Genomic DNA, 19,053 nt, shown 5'->3' with positions numbered 1-19,053 from the left:
TAAGATTGGGATGATCAAAAAATAATGGAGAGTATACTTTGTAAACTGTATTGTGCATGTGTACACTTACCATTATTTTGGCACACGTAACTATGGGTAGATTTGTTGCACAAAGATATGGAAAAGAGTTAATACCCCAAATCAAAATACAACCACTCATCAATATTCATAAAAAAGCTTTCAAAAATATGCACAAGAATTTCATAATCTTTCCATTGATAAGGATGTAACTGTAGAAGCTGAAGTTATTAGAAGTTTCCCTTTGATTTCTCAGTGCTTGAAGAAGCATTCTATATGAAAGCTTAATCTTTATTACACACAAAATTAGGCCGTTAAAAAAGAGTACTGGATCTCATCTAGCTGAATTATCCAAAGACAAAATGGCCAGCAGCATATGTAAGGTTTAAATTTAAATTAAATTAAAAAAAAACGTTTATTTATTTTGAGAGAGAGTGTGTAAGCATGCAAGCAGGGGGAGGGGAAAACAGAGAGGGAGAGAGACTATCCCAAGCAGGCTCTGCACTGTAAGTACAGAGCTTGATACACCGGGCTCGATCTTACCAATCATGAGATCATGACCTGAGCCAAAATCAAGAGTTGGATGCTTGACCGACTGAGCCACCCAGGCACCCCTAAGTTTAATTTGTAAAAATAAAATGCTTATTATTACTGAAGGAAACCTCCTGAAACATTCTTATAACAAATCCCTAGAAGAAGAATAGGTAGGGTGATTGTGAAATCTTTTTCCAAAGGTTAGAATCAAAGTCTCTGAAATTCTTCTGAGCTAGAGGTAGCCACTAAAGCTCACAAAAAGGGTTGAATTACATACTAAGTTAGTGATAGATGTAGAAAGGAGAACCAAGTTAAACATTTTGGTGGCAAGTCTTTTAAAGAAGAAACTGTAGTCAGTGGTGCTTAATTAATTTCTTTCATTTTTAGTTGTTGTTTATTGCAACACAATTATTTCCAAGTTTCTTTAAGTTCTGGCATGTGCCACTATTATTATTAGTAGTAGTAGTAGTAGGCTTCATGCCCAGTGAAGAACCCAAGGTGGGGCTCAAACCCACAATCATGTGAGATCATGACCTGAGCCAAGATCCAGAGTCAGATACTCAACCGACTGAGCCACCCAGGTGCCCCTATTTTTTTTTTTTTTTCTTAGCAGTTTGGAGTTTCCAAATGTTTCTGTATATTTACATGTTATTCCAAAAAGCACCATTCTTCTTCTTCTTCTTCTCCTCCTTTTTTTTTTTTTTTTTTTTTTTTTGAGAAAAAGAGAGCATGTGAGTGGGGGAAAGGGGCAGAGAGAAAGAGAATCTTAAGCAGGTTCCACACTCAGTGAAGAACCTGGGATCATTACCTGAGCTGAAACCAAGAGTCAGTTGCTCAGCAAACTGGGCCACCCAGGTGCCTCTTCCATAAAGCACCATTCTAAACCAGTTCGTTTGTCTTATGTTTGAAGGAGTTGGATGTTGAGTTGTTCCCTAGAATGTGCCAATTGCCTCTCTACCCCTTGTTTGTTAAGGGTTCCTGCCTCCTGGAACCTATCTGAGTTCCTCGGTGCCTCCACATAGGAGGTACTCAAGATGTGTTTGCCGAGTTGACTAAGCAGGACCCAAACACATATCTTTGAAATGATGTAAATATTCATGTACTCTGGTATCAAAAGTAATAAAATTCTTTATAGTGATAGAGTTGCTAAAGATTGTGTTTCTTAAAGCACCTTTAATCATTTTTCTTAACCACAAATCTATGATAAGTGAGGAAGGTAATATGTGATCACAAAATAATAACTAACATCCTGAAAGAACATGTAATTTCTTAGAAGTTATTGATCTAATTTATCTTTTTAATATTTGTTAAGCTTAGTATTGTTTTGTTCTCTAATTTGTGTCTTAAAACTACACACTTTTTTTTTTTTTTTTGGTGATATTTTGTTCTATTGAAACCAAATATGAGCCTATCACAATGGTGAGATGCAAGTCGATGAGACCACAATTAAGGCAGTGGTCATCAGGATGGAGTGGAAAGGGAAAATTTTTTTTTTCTTTAGAGCGGGGGAAGGGGTAGAGGGAGAGAGAGAGAATATCTTAAGCAGGAGCCCTACATGGGGTTTGATCCCACAATCCTGGGATCATGACCCAAGCGGAAATCAACAGTCGGTCATTCAACCGACTGAGCCACCCAGGTGCCCTGAAGGAGGAACTTTCTTAATGTTGTAGGAGATAAAGTAAACAAGGCTTAATCTGGGAGACAGAGAGTTCTAGGAAATGTCTTTGATTCTGGTTTAGGCAAGTAAATGCAATAATGGTGATCTACCCCTAACCCAGAGAGCTAATAAAGGAGGGAGGCTAAGTTTTGGGGCAAGATAATGAATTCGCTTTGGGATATCTTAAGTAGGAGATGCCTGTAACACATGTAGGTGGGATGTCCAATGCACAGTTATAAATATGCATGCAGAATTCACAAGAGGCGTTGGCTAGAAATGAGGCTTTGAGAATTATTGGCAGGTAGGCTAATGAAAACCATGGTGATAGCTGAGGTCTCTCAAAGAGAGTGGGCAGAGAGAACTGAATGAAGAAGATTTTGCTAGAGGTGCCTGGGTGGCTCAGTCAGTTGAGTGTCTGACTCTTAACTTCCCATTGGGTCATGATCCCATGGTCGTGAGATCATACCCGCATTGGGCCCCATGTCGGGCTCCAAGCTGAGTGTAAAGCCTGCTTGGGATTCTCTTTCTCTTTTGTTCCCTCTCTGCCCCTCCCCCACTAGCACGTGCTTTGTCTCTCTCTCTCTCTCTCTCTCTCTCTCTCTCTCTCTCTCTCTAATAAAAAAAAAAGTTTTTGCTAAAGAAAGAGGCAGGGGAGCACTGAGGAGGGGAGGAGACAAACCATGGATGATGGTGTCATCTAACTCAAGGAGGGCATAGCAAATGAGAGTACAAGTAAAGATAAAGACTAAAAGGTTGGGGTGCCTGGCTGGCTCAGTTGTTGCGACTCTTGATCTCAGGTTGTGAGTTTGAGCACCACACCGGGCGAGGAGCCCACTTAAAATTAAAAAAGAAGGTTATCACTGAGCCTGGGAGTTAGGATGTCATGGGTAACTTCAGAATGCATCATTTCAGCAGGACAGACTGGATAACCTACTTGGATCCAAATAATTAAACAACACACAAAAGATTCAATTAAATAAGACCAGTAAGCTGTCTGGCTCTCCCCTTTTGCCTTTTTGGCTCCTAATGTATGATGGCAACAGGTGATTCGTCCCTAGGTTGATCACTGAAAGCCCTAGGCTCATATGTTTTCTTGTTGTCTTTCTACTTAATACTCTCTCTGGCTTTGAGGATAATTGTGTTTAGAATCAAAAAGGCTCCTCTTGCTATGAAGGCTTCTTTTTGGGGTGAAGGGACTAAAATAAGCCTCATGAGACTGAGGACTTCATCTTTTATTCCTCCAAATGTCTATCTTTCCTTCTGGCTTTTAAGAAGACTGCAGTCCAGGGCTCTGTACAAAAGAGGAACCAAATTAATAGATGTTGAATGATTCATATATAGAGGCAACAGAGAAGTTTATCACCTTCAGATTACAAATATATGTCAATTAGTCTTTGAAAGCAAGACAAGTTGAGAATAATTAAGAGATTAATATATACCAAAAGGACATAAGATAAGGCTAGATCACCTTACATGGACTTCTATAATACTCTGTGGCTTTGGATGTGGCTATTCCAGACCATGTCTTGTAGTAATCATTAAATGAGACTGCCTTAGTTGATCTGAAAATATACATAAAAATCAGGCAATGAGTATTTGCAAGTTTGCTTTTTAAAATTATTTTATCAGATTGGACAGTTTCAGATAACAATATCTTGCCATAAGACAGTAAACTCATTTGCAGTTTCTAATAAGTGATCTAACATTAATTTCTGCACTAACACATAAAAATCACAAAAAGAAAATCTTGCCAAACATATTTCAAAGATAAATGTAAAATGTGCATCCATGTGCATATTATAAAGATAAAAATATAGGTTTAAGATATCTGCCTTTCATGACTAACATCAAAAAAAGAATTTTAAGAAAAGCATCAGATTTGCATGTTTTTTCTTTCTTCAATAAACGGTTTTCTTAAATATCTATGCCAAATTTTAGTAAAATCACCTTTATTTCCCTTTTATAATGAGGAAAAATAAAACACCAGAATTGAGATCAGTTTAATTTTCACACAAAATCTGGCCATTTTCATAGAGGGGGGAAAACCCAACTCTTTTCTAGTAATCTTGCCTGCACTTTTCCTTCCCTGTGCTAACATTACTTTATCCTAATGGTAGAGCAAAGATTGTTAGAAAATACTGAACAGGAACCGTGAAGCAGTCACTTAAATAACTACATTCCCAACCTTTTTTTATACCAACACTTTGACTGCAGAGATCCTCAACACTCTACAAACAAAACATGACTTTGGGATATTTTCAGATGTGTGAAATCACCAATTAACTGGCTTACATAGATGCTGCATCAGATATAAAAGACCTTATGTCTGTTTTCTTTGAAGTTCTTAGCTCTTCGGAAGAAGTGACTTTTCAGTTAGAACAAGTACACCAGCATTAATTTTCCTAGGTGAATTGTAGCTACCTTGAAGTAAATATCGGACTCAATTTTGAAATGGATGGTACAATAGCTAAATTGTTTAATGCGTTCATTTATTTAAGTGATAATTACAGACACATCATTTTAAGAGTAACATTTTTCAAATGCGTTATTGCTTTTGCAATCACACGTAAGTAGAAATCTGAAACTGGGTGAAGATAAATTAATCACCGCTATTATGGCTCCCAGAGCTGCGTGCGGAGCTTTACACCAGTAAATGACATATTAAACTAACATTAATTTTGCCAACGAAATGTTTCAGCATTTGGCAAGAGAGGTAACAAAATGAAAGGCTGCATTATATCTCCTGCATGAAGAAGCTGGTGATCAATTTGCTGTCACAGATCATTTAGCAGACAACAATGACCCAAGAGGAAGGAAACTGTCAACACACTGTCTCGTGAAAAAAAAATACACCATCTTTAGACACAATCGTCTCCATTGTTTTTTTTGTCTGTTTGACGATGACCCATGACCCTCTCCCTTCCCAGTGGTGTCCTGTTCAATTTCAAACTGTTAGCCTTCAGGGGCTTTCTTTTCTTCCCCAGAATAATTTAAAATATTCCTCAAAAAAGGTGTAACTTCAGTATAGTTTGAATACACAAAGCAGAATGTCTTAAACATTTGAGAAAATTTGCATTTCCAAGTCTGTAAAAGAAACAGCCCCTTAAAATAAGAGAACAGTAACTATTTTTATGGTAACTCAGATAAGCGACTAAGTTTACAGGGAATTATACAAACTACACGTGTTTATAATTTGAAACATGGACAGGAATTTACTGAGTATTATCATTGGCATTATGAATATGAAAAAGCAGGAGATATAATTTTAAACTGAACATTAGAGCCTATTAGCCTATTGGGAAAATAAGATATATACCCAAATTGGCAAATAGAATAGTTCTATGTTTAACACATAAAGTGTTACATCATTTAACAGAGACATTTGGAGATGACAATGACAGATAGTTCTTTGGCAGTGGCAGCAAGCTAAAAAGGTCGGAAGAGGGAGGTGTGACTTTGTCTCGGAGGCTTTAGGGAAGGAGTCACCTGGGATATGAACCTGGAAGAGATGGAAGCATTTTAGGCCAGGAGACGAGTATTAGCAATAGCTTGGATGGGAAGGAGCACGGTGTGTGCACGTGCACATGTGTACAGACCACGTTGAGGGAAGAGACAATAATGACAAGAGAACCGACCGTAGTGGAGAGTTCCAATTTCAGAGCAATTGGAATTCGACAAAATAGTTCAAAGTGGGCAATGCAGGGTCTTCAGATTTAGGCAGAGAATGGGTTAGAGTTGATTCAGTATTCTGATTTATTGGGTGACAGACAGCAATCAGAAGTTCTTGAATAAGGCAAATAAATTATGGAACGAGTGTGTAAGTTTTTTCTGGCTTTAGTATGCAGGGTGGAGCATATAAGAGACCAAATGCAGGCAGACAAGCTAGGAAACAGATGCAGAAATTCAGGCAAGAAACGCAGAGCCAATAGAGGGTGGGAGCAGAGACTGTGAAAGGGAGGAGACAAACCTCTGACACAATAAATGAAATGACTGGACTGGTTTTCTGATAGGGTGTGTGAAAGGTGAAGGAATCTGGGGGTCAAATATTCTTCTGAAGCCCGGAAGACCATTTAGTTTTGCTATTAACAGAAAGCATCTACAGAGTCTGAAGTAAAATATGAGTTTAAACTTAAACATGGGTTTTAGGTGATGACCCTTAGGAGTGTGACTGAGAAATTGAGACTGGAAATAAGAGATTAGGGTCAAATCAACATAAAGGTTGATAGATGATGCCATTAGGGAAAACAAACATAGAAAGAGTAAGTAAGTGTTTAGAAAAGAAAGATCAGAAGCCAATTCAGAGTTAAGAGGAGCCAGTGAAGGAAACAAAAAGGATCATAAAGGGAAGAAGAGAGTCAAGGTAGTGTTACTTCATGGAAGCAATAACCCACCCATAACCCAAGCCTACTGACTAAACCCCTACAAATCTCTGGATATTTAGTTATGTAGCATCATGATTAAGAGTACAGGCTCTGGAATCATCTGACGTGTGTTAAAACACTCAGGTACTGCTACTTGTTAGCTGTGTGACTCCAGGCAGACAATAATTTCACTCCTGTTTCTTCATGTATAAAATTAACTTAGAACTTTCTCCAGTGGTTGTGGTGAGCATTCAGTGAAGTCTTCCATGGGAACAGCCAGGCAGGGAGTTTAGCATCCCTTAACCCTCAGTGTCAGCTACAGCTGCTTCTCTCCATTGCTCTGAATAAGTACCTCATCATTTCTCTTCTGCAAACTCTAAACAGCTTTCTAATTGTTTTTCTGTCTCTCCCTATTCCAGATTATCATGCATCTGCTTGCAGACCATGTTTGGTGACTTAATTCTACAGGATAAAGTCTAAACACTTTCAAATAGAACTTGAGGTGTGTTAGCATCTGGCTATTTCCAACCGTTTCTTCCACCATCATCTGCACGTACAGAGGCTCCGTCATATGGAACTTCCTGCTGATCCTGAGTTTGCCACATATTACATTTCTGTATGTGTGCAAGCAGTCCTATCTAAAGACTCATTTGTCTCCTGTGCCTATCCAACTCTTACTTACCAAGGTTCCAGTCCAATAAAAATAGTATGTATATGAAGGTTGTCACAGTGGACATTGTGGTCGCCTCTTCAACAGTAACTATTCCATTCCTCCCCCTCACGTACATGCCATTCAGCCTGACAGGACTGACCTCCACCCTGACTCTAAGTCAGGCCTGATGGGTTTAAGGCTTTCTAACAATGGGAACTGTTTAGGGACAGGAACACGACCTAGAAAGATCCAGTCAGACTGAAATTTATTCTCACTTTCAAGTGAATCCTGATAACTGGCAGTGTCAATCCTCTTTGTTCTTCTTCAAGATTGTCTTGTTATCCTAAATCCTTCGCATTTTTAGATATACTTTAAAACTATCCTGTTAATTTCCAGGGGAAAAAAACTGCAGAGATTTTGACTGAGATTGAATTGAATCTATAGACTAATTTGGAAAGAACTGACACTGCAATAATATTCAGTCTCTCCCAAGTCACAAACTTTGTATATCTATTTCTTTAGGTCTTTTAAAATTTAAAATTTAAAATTTCTCCCAGATACATTTTGTGGGTATTGGCATAGATGTCTTATTCATCTTTTGTTATGTTTTGATGCTATTGTAATGGTATTTCTAACACTTCCATTTCTATGTATTGATTGCTACTATATAAAAATATAGTTGCTTGTTTAAATGTTCATCTTCTATCCAGGGGCCTAACTAAATTCCCTTATTAATTTTCGAGCTTTGTATATTCATTTGGATTTTACTATTATATAATCCCATTATCTGTGAATAAAGATGGTTTGCTTCCTCCTTTCCAAACCTTATAACTTTTTTTCCTGGCTTCATTGCACTGGCTGGGATTTCTAGCACAGTGCTGAACAGAAGTGGTGATAATGGACATACTTGTCTCATTAAACTCAGGAGGAAAGCATTCAACATTTCACATCTGAGTATGAGGTTTGCCATTGGATTTTTATAGATTTTCTTTATTGGAATAAGGAATTTCTTCTCTATTCCTACTTTGGTGAGAATTTTTATCATGAATGGGTGATAAATTTTAGCAAATACTTTTTCCTGATTCGTTGAGATCATTTTATGTTTTTTTCCCTTTATTTGGTTAACTTCGTGAGTTATGCTGATTTAAAAATTTTAACCCAACCTGGCTTTCCTGAAATGAAACCCTCTTAGTCATGATGTATTACCCCTTTTTATGTATCAGTGGATTCAATTTGCTAATATTTTGATTAGGCTTTATGCTTCTGTGTTTATGAGAGGTTATGGCCTATAATTTTTCTTTCGTGTAATAATCTCAGATTTTAGAATCAGACTTTGGAAGTTTGGAGCTATACCCATTTTCACTATTCAGCAAAAAAAATTTGAATACTTTTCTTCAAAAACATTTTTTTAAATTTTGAAATACAGGCATACCTCGTTATATTGTACTTTTCAGATACTGCAGTTTTTGCAAATGGAAGGTTTGTGTTAACATTGTGTCAAGCAAATCTGTGCCAGTTTTCCAACAGCTTTTTTTCACTTCCTGTCTCTTTGTCACATTTTGGTAATTCTCACAATATTTCAAACTTTTCCATTATTATATTAGTTATGATGATCTGTGGCCAGTGATCTTTGATGTTACCATGGTAATTATTTTGGGGTGCCATGAACCACACGTGTGCAGTATGGCAAACCTAACCGGTAGATGTGAGTGTTCTGGCTGCTCCACCCACTGGTCGTTCCCCTGTCTCTCTCCCTCTCCTCCAGTCTCCCTATTCTGTGACAGAACAATATTGGAATTAGTCCAACTAACAACCCTACGATGGTCTCAGCGTTCAAGTGTAAGGAAGAGAAGCAGAAGCTAGACATGACTAAGCTTAGAGAGAAGGCGTATCGAAAGCTGAGATAGGCTGAAAACTAGGCTTCTTGAACCAAACAGCCAAGTTGTGAAGGCAAAGGAGAAGCTCTTGAAGGAAATTAAAAGTGTTACTCCACCGAACACAGGAATGATAGAAAGCAAAACAGTCTTAATGTGGATATGGAGAAAATCTGCATGGTCTGGATAGAAGATCTCACCAACCACAACATTCCCTTAAGACAAAGACCAGTCCAGAGCACGGCACTAACTCTCTTCATTCCGCGAGGGCTGAGAGAGGTGAAGAAGCTGCCAAAGACAAGTCTGAAGTTGGCAGAGGCTGGTTCAGGGGTTTAAGGAACGAAGCTGTCTCTGTAACATAAAGAAGCAAGGTGAAGGTGCAAGTGCTGATGTACAAACTGCAGCAAGTTCTCCAGAAGGTTTAGCTCAGATACTAACACATGTGATAGTTCATTACCCATCCTTCTCATCCTTTTAATGTTAGTAAGTAAAAGTCTGCAGAATCATGTCCAAAAAGACACTTCTATTTTCTTGATATCTAGCAACCAATCCCCTTCTCCCTCACAACTTCTAGTTTTGTACCTCAGGTCCTGATACACTTTGGTTGCCCCTGGCATCTGGATTCATTTTTACTTTTTATTCTGGATGTCAAATTACTTTCCCTTGGGTCAGGTGGTGGAGAAATATGCTCTCTCACACTTCCATGCTTCTGAATGCATTATTCCCTCTGCCTGAATGTTCTCCTCTTGTCTGTAGGTGAATTCCTATTCTCCCTTTAGAAATCACCTCAGGCATCACCTTCTCCTGGAAGCTGGTCTTTATATGCCCCTCCTCCCACTCTGGCAGTCCAAGCTTTAGGAAGATATTTCTTCCTCTATGCTCCTCCAACATCTAGATCTCATCTCTGTAATAGGACTTACTATATTGTAAGCATTAATGTAATAAAACAATAGGTATGGCCCAATGGAATGTTAGATTGCATTTAACAGAGGTAGCACCAGTGAGAGGTGACTTGGTGAAAAAAATATAAGCCTCTAAAGGAGGGCTTTAAAAAAAAGCTACAGGAGAAGAATTTGCTACTCAATATGACTCATTTTAAATATGATTCCCTCTGACTTCAGCATTCCCCCCAGCCGCAATCCTGGTATTAGTCCTGTGGCCTTCCAACTACATCTTTTGGTAGAAGTTGCTCCCTATATGGTCCTATAGGATGGACAGTCAGGCACACTCCCCGCACTATCTTCTCTTCAGAGGAGAACTTCCAATCCTAGACTATAAATCATGTGAGACCAAAGATTATATATTATTCAGATGTGTGTCCCCAGTATGGGAGCACAGTGTCTATTACAGAGCAAATGCTCAGTGAATATATTTTAAATAAATGAGTAAGTAGCTGTTCTCCCAGAAGCCGCCCTATATCTTGTTAAGTGGCATCCTACAGCCCATGTGCAAACTTCCCAGGTGATAAGCACAAGCCTAAACCATTTTTAATTACGGAACATCAACTGGATTCCCCTGACTATATTCTACTCAACTGACTAGACTTTACCTATGTTTTGCTTTATCTTTTGGAAACAGTGTCTTAACTGTCTGGCTAGGCCTCTGGAATTCATTTCTGTAGTCAGGTTAATACTTTTAGCTCATAAAGTAGAGTAAAGTCCTAGCATATGGTGCTAGACAGACAATGCTAAGAGCAGCATCTCTTTTGGAATAACTTCTGTGAGACCTCATTGTACAAGTCTACATAAAAACTAAAAACAAGGGGCACCTGGGTGGCTCAGTCAGTTGAGCATCCGACATCGGCTCAGGTCATGATCTCGTGGTTCACAAGTTTGAGCCCCGCATCGAGCTCTGCACTGATAGCTCAGAGCCTTGAGCCTGCTTCAGATTCTGTGTCTCCCTCTCTCTCTGTCCCTCCCATGCTCATGCTCTCTCTCTCAAAAACAAACAAACAAACAAACATTTAAAACATTTAAAACATTTTAAAAATTAAAAGTTAGGCATAACTGAGCTTTGTCCCATAACAAATGTACCAGGGGTAAACATTTGGAGCCACAGATATATAATAAATTGCAGCCTCCTATATACTAGGAGTGTAGAGTATCATTGAAATATAGATTATATTGCTTCAATTGAGTCCTAGAGATTTCTCTAGAGATTGCAGGCTAGCACTATGGGAACACCACAGATAAGACCCGATTCTGGCTTCATTTATTCTGGGTTTCATTCAGAGGACCAGCCAACGCTGAGACCACAGAAGTTCTTCTGGCCTCCATTTCGCTGCCTTATTAGTAAATGCTGGCACCGTACTTTTATGCACTGCAAATGATTATACCACAAATAGAAAGAGCTTTGTAAAATTCCAGGGACATTCATGTTTTAGAGGAGATAAAACAGTGTTGGCACATTCAACAACTATTTACCACAGGTCCATTTTGTGCCAAGAAGGTAAGTTGCTTCTTTCCATTTGATAAGTTTAAGGGGCAGTGATGTCCTTTACTGAATGCCAACAGGGTGCACTATTTATTAGATTGTACTTGCCTTCCTGAAACTTTCACCAACCGAAGCCACCTGAGTTACCTAACTTGCTCATCTTTTATATAGGGCCGGTCAAGAAAGCATAAGCTGAAGCAAGTCATTTCAACACTAGTTAACTGTCTTCTATATCTGACTGACTACAAAATTAAGGCTGATGGAAATGCTCAAGAAACTAAATACTGCAGAACTATAAATGAGAACATTGTCCTGTACCTTGTTCAGGTGTTCATGGCTAAACTGTTGCCACATTTTCATGTTATCTCCTAAAAGGTACAATGGATTCATCCCTAACTCCCACCATTTTCTTCTGGGACCTTATATTTCCCTAATTGCTTGGCTTTTTATGATGTGTAAATGGTTTGTGCTCATTATATTGATAACATGTTTTTTCTTTATCCACAATAAAAAAATGAAAATTAAAGGAAGAGGCAAGTTCATATAATTACATTAAATTTTAATTTAATAGTCTACAAAGAATTCAATCACTTTTCCACATTCTTCCCAAAAACAACATTAAGAAAAAAAGCATTGTAAGAGGAAAAGAGATCTACTTCCTTTTCTAGGTTAAAAAGTGAAAATTTGGAGCACCTGGATGACTCAGCCGGTTAAGTGTCTGACTCTCGATTTCAGCTCAGGATATGATCTCATGGTTTGTGAGATGGAGTCCTGTGTCTGACAGCACAGAGCCTGCTTGGGATTCTCTCTCCCTCTCTGTCTACCCCTCCCCTGCTTGTGCTCTCTTTCTCTCTCTTTCAAAAATAAATAAACTGTAAGTAAGTAAGTAAATAAAGTAAAAATTCAATTACGATAAAAAAATATAAACCGTTTAAATCAATAGTCCTTTTAGTAAATAAATTGAGGTCATGAGTTCGAGCACCATGTCGGGTGTAGAGATTAAAGAGAAAGAGAGAGGAAAGAATGAAAGAAGGAAGGAAGGAAAAAAGGAAGGAATTGACATAGAATATATAAAGAAAAACTTACCTGGGGCACATATGTGGTTCAGTTGGTTAAGCGTCCAACTCTTGATTTAGGCTCAAGTCACGATCTCAGAGTCATGAGTTTGAGCCCCATATCAGGCTCTGCACCGACAGCCTGCTTGGGATTCTCTCTCTCCCTCTCTCTCTGCCCCTCCCCCACTTACACGTGCGTGTGTGCTCTCTCTCTCAAAATAAATAAACATTTTTTTTTTTAAAGAAAAACTTACCTGATAAATTTATCTGGATCTTTAAGTGACTCAGGCCTGTCATCTCTCACTGTAAAGAAAAATATGAAAGGAATCTGGTTGACTTAGAAGAAGGAATAAATGGTTTTATGTACACTCTTTCCAAACCCTCAATAAAATAGTAATAAAAGAATAAAACTAAAGTATAAAACCTCAAGGAGAGCAACAGAAAAACAGGCAGAAAATCATCAAGGTGAAAGATGTTAAGTGGTAACTGTCTTAGCCAAAAAATTGAAATCAAATGACATGATGAGGGGACACCAATAAAAAGCATGTGAATTTACACTTCAGAACCTGGGAAACAATTTAGGAATTGGAGATGCCAGATGCCTCTGACTATGTAATTTGTTGCGCAAACCAGAGCACAGAGTTAAGGGGGGGTGTGAGAAATAATTATAGCAGGACTGTCCCAGGCAGTCTGGTGTACATGAACACCCTCGTTACCAGTAAGAGAGACAGGGTCCAGTCCCAAAGAAGATGGCAGGATTTGGCAAGGTGATTGGGACCTCCATCATCTGGGTTTGAGCTCACAGCTTAGCGTGTTCTTGTCAATACGCCAAGGCAGAGACCTGAGACCTAGCTGTTCAGGCTAGACAAACATCACGTTATGGAAAGTTTGGGGAATGAGAGGCATTTGCATGTCTGCATACCAAATACCAGGCTTAGGCTTAGGCTTAGGCTAATGAAATTAATTCCAGACCACTGATTATGAGGGAGAAGTCCCCATGTATTTCAGGTATGTACCAGCACGAGGCAGGGCCAAGCCTGCAGATTCTGGACCATAGTGGCTACAACCTAGTAGGCCTGTGGAAGGCAGAACTGATTGCAGCTACTTCAGTTTTTTGGAACAACAGAGAGGAAATTGCCCTTTTCTCTATGAAAGCCCTTCAAATATTTGAAAACAGCTTTTACAGCTGCCTTTTATCATTTCTTCCATTAGCTAAACATACACAGTTTCCTCAGCTCAGGGAATGTGATGCTCCAGATTGAGCATGCTGGTAACTCCAGATGAGGGCCCTGCACACCAGAGTAGGGTAGGATTTTCATACAACAGGTACCTGGTGGAAAGGCACTTTCTATACCTTAAGTTTGTGATCAAATAAATTCCCCAAGAAGTTTTTCAGGGAGTTCTGCTGCCAAGTCAGCTCTCTCTTATTCTTTCCTGGGAAGTTTTAATGCTCTGATCCCAAATGAATGACTTTATGCTCATCCTATTAAATTTGGAGGCACAAGGGAAGGGGAACACCTCGGTTGAAGGTCTGACCTCTGCAGCTTGCTCTCTGTGGCCTAGGGCCAACCACTTCACCAATGACCCTCAGCTTCCTCACTGAGGAAGAGGCTGAGCATCAGATGAATAAATGTGTGTGAAAGCATTTTGTAAACTATGAAGTAAAATCAGGATCTAAGTTTACATGCAGTTTTTCATTCATTCATTCTACAAGATTTTATTCAATACCTACCAACAGACAGTACACTGGGTACTGAGGGTGTAGTTCTAGCCTATAATCAATGCCTCCAGAGAGGATACAATTTGCTGCCTCTTGAGTTTCTCTTTTATACAATTAACTATCTGTTCTAGTTTTGGGTTATCTAAAACTATGGTAATTCCTTTTAAGCATTTTCTAGCTCTCTTTATTAATCTTTTAAACTATATGGAAGATGACTCTTGAAGCATTCTAGTGAGACATTTTTTTCAAGTTGTTACAAGTAGTGGCACCTGGGTGGCTCAGTCCGTTGAGTGTCTGACTTCGGCTCAGGTCATGGTCTCATGGCTCATGAGTATGAGCCCTGCATCAGGCTCTGTCTCTCCCTGTCTCTCAAAAATAAATAAACATTAAAAATTTTTTTTCTCAAGTGTTACAAGTAATTTATTCTCACTGGATGAAGTTTTTCACAGAAATCCACATAGTTTGATACCCTCTAATTTAGAACAAGTTTTCTGCTACTTCTCCCCTGCCTCCCACCCCCTTAGCAGCTGTCTCTGCTGTATCATGGACACTCTTGCCCTTGGAAGCTGCAGGAAGTCAGTCTCTTTATGGAACCCTAGGCCACCACTCATAGTCTGGCTGAGGTGGCAAGCAAGCTGATAACTATTTACTGTCTTGGATTTCCACATATTTCACCAACATAACTAAAGAATATGGTGAAAACCTGACAAAGTTCTATTTGCTCTGTTGCTCCTGTGCAGGGAGATTTAGCAACTGGGGCAGCTTTTCTGTCTGACTTTATGGCACAGCTGGAGAACCAAAAGGAGTGAAGGATGGCATCTACTAGACAGGAGGACAAAAGGAAGGACTCTAAAGTTTTTTTTTTTTTCTCATCCTTCCTTTTTGCAGGGCAAACCCAAAATCTATTGCACAGAATCATTTGCTATAGAAAATCCTTTAAAACCAGTTTTTAAATTTCCATTTACTAGACTGTGGACATAGCTTTGTTATAGAATCTTTGTCTATAATGATGGTACTGTAGGGCTCAATGAATGGTTAAGTGATATAAATTGTTTATTCATTCATTCCACAAATAGTAACTGAGTGTAGAGGATACAGTTGTGGAGGCTATAGTATTCCAGTGGGCCAGAAATGTGGCCAGAGTGAAGCGATCAGACTCCTCTGTGTACAAACCAGTTTCAAAACTGTCAGGGATTGGTTGAGGGACTCCATGACTATCATGACGTGTTTGAAGATACTGAAAAAGATGCCTGTCATCACTGCTTGATTTGCACCAGACCCAGAAGTCCTATGGAGGAGCACTTGAACTTGGTCACAATTGTACAGACCTAGCTAATGGACTGGCAAGCCCTACAAAGGGAAGGGAAAAAGAAGCAGGGGACATCTGAACAAAAAAGTACAGAGAGCTCAGTTTGAGAGAGTGAGTCTGAACAGCAAGGCTTGCTGTTGGGGAGGTAATACCAGCTATGACACATGGCTGCCGTGTGCCGCTAGAAGGGGGAGGGGCAGGACATAGAGGAAAGAACTGTCCCTAGGGGCCTAACCCTCATTTGTGGCAAACCTCCCTGGTCATAAGAAGCCAACAGCATTACTCTGCTAACACAGAAACAGTGAAGACGATGGGGGTAAGTCATGAAGAGGTCACACATCACTGGTCAATAGAGCAGAAAGATTCAAGAGCTTCAGGTGTCATTTCCACATGGACTCTTAGAAGGAATACGTTGAGGAAGAACTCTTCAGAACAAAAAGCTAAACATATTGCTTGCTAATCAAGAGGAAAGGAGTTCCAGATCAGTAAGATCTGGGGTATTGCAGATGAAATCTGGGAAATATCCATTATAGATCAAAGAGTTAAAATCAGATGTCATGTCTTTGTGATGGGTAAATAATTTTCAGTCAGTACCATCCATCCTTATGACCATAACATTTAAAAATACTAAGCTTGTGATTGCTGATAACCTTTAAAGAACAACTTTTGACTGGCTTTTTGATGACTGAGTAGCTTGACAAAGCAGTACAGTAGGAGAGATCTTAGTATGATTTCATTACTGAAAATGGATACAAAAAACATTCCCTCATGTAACAGTTATTTGCTAGGTCATTCATTTGCATAAATGTATAATTAATAATTGGCAAAAAACAGTAGGCACTTCTTACATTGTGATGGTTGGTTGAAAAATCTTAGAACTATTTGTTTGTACAGAGATTCATCTTTAATCAGCATTTGGGCTGCTTCCAAATTCACTGGATTTTCTAGCACTGGATTCGAAAGCATAACCTACAGGAAAAAAACAGAAAAATTAGAGTTTTTAAAGTAAACTTTTTTGTTAGAGCAAAAAGACAAGCAAACACATACAAGAATAACAGCATTTATTAAATGTCTACTATGCCTCCATCTGGAGACAGATATGAAGACAAATGACACATGGTCCCTACTCTCAAGAAACTCTTGATCTACCTTAGTTTTATACTGTACATTCATGAGCCAAACAAAGAAGTTATAAGTTCCTTCCTATGACCTATTCCTTTCTACCACATGAATTTAAGTTCAATTTATGTATAAATTAAACTCAACATTAGGAAACACTGAGACATTCCCATTAAAAAATAAAAGTTTATATTTTATTTTTTAAATGTTTATTTATTTATTTTGAGAGAGAGAGAGAGAGAGAGAGAGAGAGAGAGAGAGAGAGAACTACTGAGCACAGGGCAGGGGCAGAGAGAGAGGGTGAGAGAGAATCCCAAGCAGGCTCTACGCTGCCAGTGCAGAGCCTGATGTGGGGCTCCAGCTCATGTACTGCAAGATCACGACCTGAGCCAAAATCCAGAGTTGAATGCTTAACTGACTGAGCCACCCAGGCACCCCAAAGGTTTACATTTTAACATAAGACCATACTTAGATATGGATAAGCAAACATATGTATTAAGGCTGTGTATACCTCAATATTCCTCCAGATCCCTGAATGATTAATTTTTTATCTGTAGTTTTCTACTGCTGCTGTAACAAATTAGCACAACTTTAGCAGCTTAAACAATACAAACTTATTATCTCATACTTCTGTAGGTGGGAAGTCTGGGGTGATTAGGCTGGTTTCTCTTTTCCAGATTTAACAAGACTAAAATCAAAGTGTCGGCTGGCTGGGCCCTTATGAGAGGTTCTGAAAGAATCTGTTTCCAAGCTCATTCAGGTTGTTTGTTAGCTGAATTCAGACCCTTGAATTTGTAGGACTGAAGTCCCTGTTTCTTTGCTGGCTGTAAGCTGGGGGCCATCCTTAGCTACAAGAGGTCTCTTGCAGGTTACATTTGGACCCCTACATCTCAGAGAAATTAAGGTATAAAAAAACACTTCTTATTCTTGGAATTGCTCTGATGTCCCCTCCTGCCACAACCATTCTCCTTCTTACACTGTATTTCTCTGAGTGACTATTCTGTCTTCCTCTTCTGTTGGCAACAGGCCATATAATTACTTTGGGTCCCCCTGTATAATTCAGGATTACCTTCGTATTTTAAGGTCAGATGGTTCGTAACCATAATTCCATCTGCAAAGTCCTTTTACAGCAGTATGTATATTATACTGAATAACCAGAGGATGGGAGTCTTAGGATATATTGAAAATTCTGCCTGCTATAGTATATGTGCATCTGGACAAAATAGGGTGACCAGTAGTAATCAAAACTTGATAGTTCCGCTAAACCATAATCTTGTCTATCCATCACCTCAAATTTTTAATTATTTTCCCAAATTGCAAGTATTTATTCAATGATTCAGTATTGTGACTATTACAACATTCAAATTAGATAATAAAATACAGCCAAAATAATAACTACCAGAATACCTACATGTAGATCCAAGTGGATAATTGTGGCTTATGTGTCATGGAAATGATGGCAGTCATGACCAATGAAAGCAATAATCTGACATCTGATATCTCAAAAGCATTAAGAACTTACTGCTGTTATTTGAGTTTTTCTGTTTGGAAAACACATTTGAGCTATGTTTCCAAGAATATTGTAACTTGCTTGAATAAGGATTCAGTGTGGGTTGCACTATACCTCTCAAAGTGGGCAGGAAGCAGATCAAACTTATCTTCAAGAGCAAGCTTTTGGTCTTTGGCTGGAGAGGCAATCTTACTCAGAGGCACATCTGGTAAAGTTTATTCAATAGTCTTCACGTTGACACTGTGCCCAAGACCTTTCCGTATAATGTGTACACAAGCTACTACATGTACTTAATGATTTTTAAGAACTGGAATATACTCAAATGTATCAATGAGACACCTTGTTAAAATAGTAAAAAAAAAATAAAGGTCCAACTTTTAAATTAGCCATGTGATCGTATGAAAGAACATAAAGCATATTTCCAGAGGATAAGTACAAAACAAACCTGAAGCATTGGTAAACAACTGTAACAGTAGGTACAATTTATAATTTTCAATTAGTTAAAGCCCATGAATTTGGAATTCCTTTTATGGATAGGTGTTGGTATCTACCTCTGCACTATATATTGAAGTACAAGTGTTCTTAAAATATTTTATGAGATTATAAAAATTTTAGGAGGAAATGATTAGTATAGTTAGACTTTAAAATATTTTAAACACATTTCAAATGCTACTCCCTTGAAAAACAATGTGATAATTATACATAGGTCTCATCTGTTATTTAAAGGGAAGTATTCAGAAATGATGGCCTATCCATGTACTGTCCATTACAGTAGGCACTAGCCATATGTGGCTATTGAAATTTAAATTAA

General features: G+C 38.6%; 1 protein-coding gene across 5 annotated transcripts in view; it reads right to left on the bottom strand.

Moving 5' to 3' along the window:
• UBE2U (ubiquitin conjugating enzyme E2 U) overlaps window positions 1-19,053 on the bottom strand; it is a 60,440-nt gene that overhangs the window by 30,811 nt on the left and 10,576 nt on the right. For 3 of the 5 annotated variants that reach the window (XM_019837157.3, XM_003990157.5, XM_019837159.2), the window contains 3 exons: window positions 16,462-16,582; window positions 12,839-12,887; window positions 3,683-3,771 (listed from right to left, as the gene is read on the bottom strand). In XM_019837157.3, coding sequence (XP_019692716.1) covers window positions 3,683-3,771; window positions 12,839-12,887; window positions 16,462-16,582 — 259 coding nt within the window. Of the gene's footprint in view, window positions 1-2,803; window positions 3,501-3,677; window positions 3,772-12,838; window positions 12,888-16,461; window positions 16,583-19,053 lie in introns of those variants that run through there. The other 2 variants (XM_019837160.3, XR_006584364.1) reach the window with 2 other exon arrangements.

This window comes from Felis catus, chromosome C1, assembly GCF_018350175.1.
Source record: "Felis catus isolate Fca126 chromosome C1, F.catus_Fca126_mat1.0, whole genome shotgun sequence".
NCBI classification, from domain to species: Eukaryota; Metazoa; Chordata; class Mammalia; order Carnivora; family Felidae; genus Felis; species Felis catus.
Note: the sequence above shows the minus strand (reverse complement) of the source record. Positions and strands in the feature narration are given on the sequence as shown.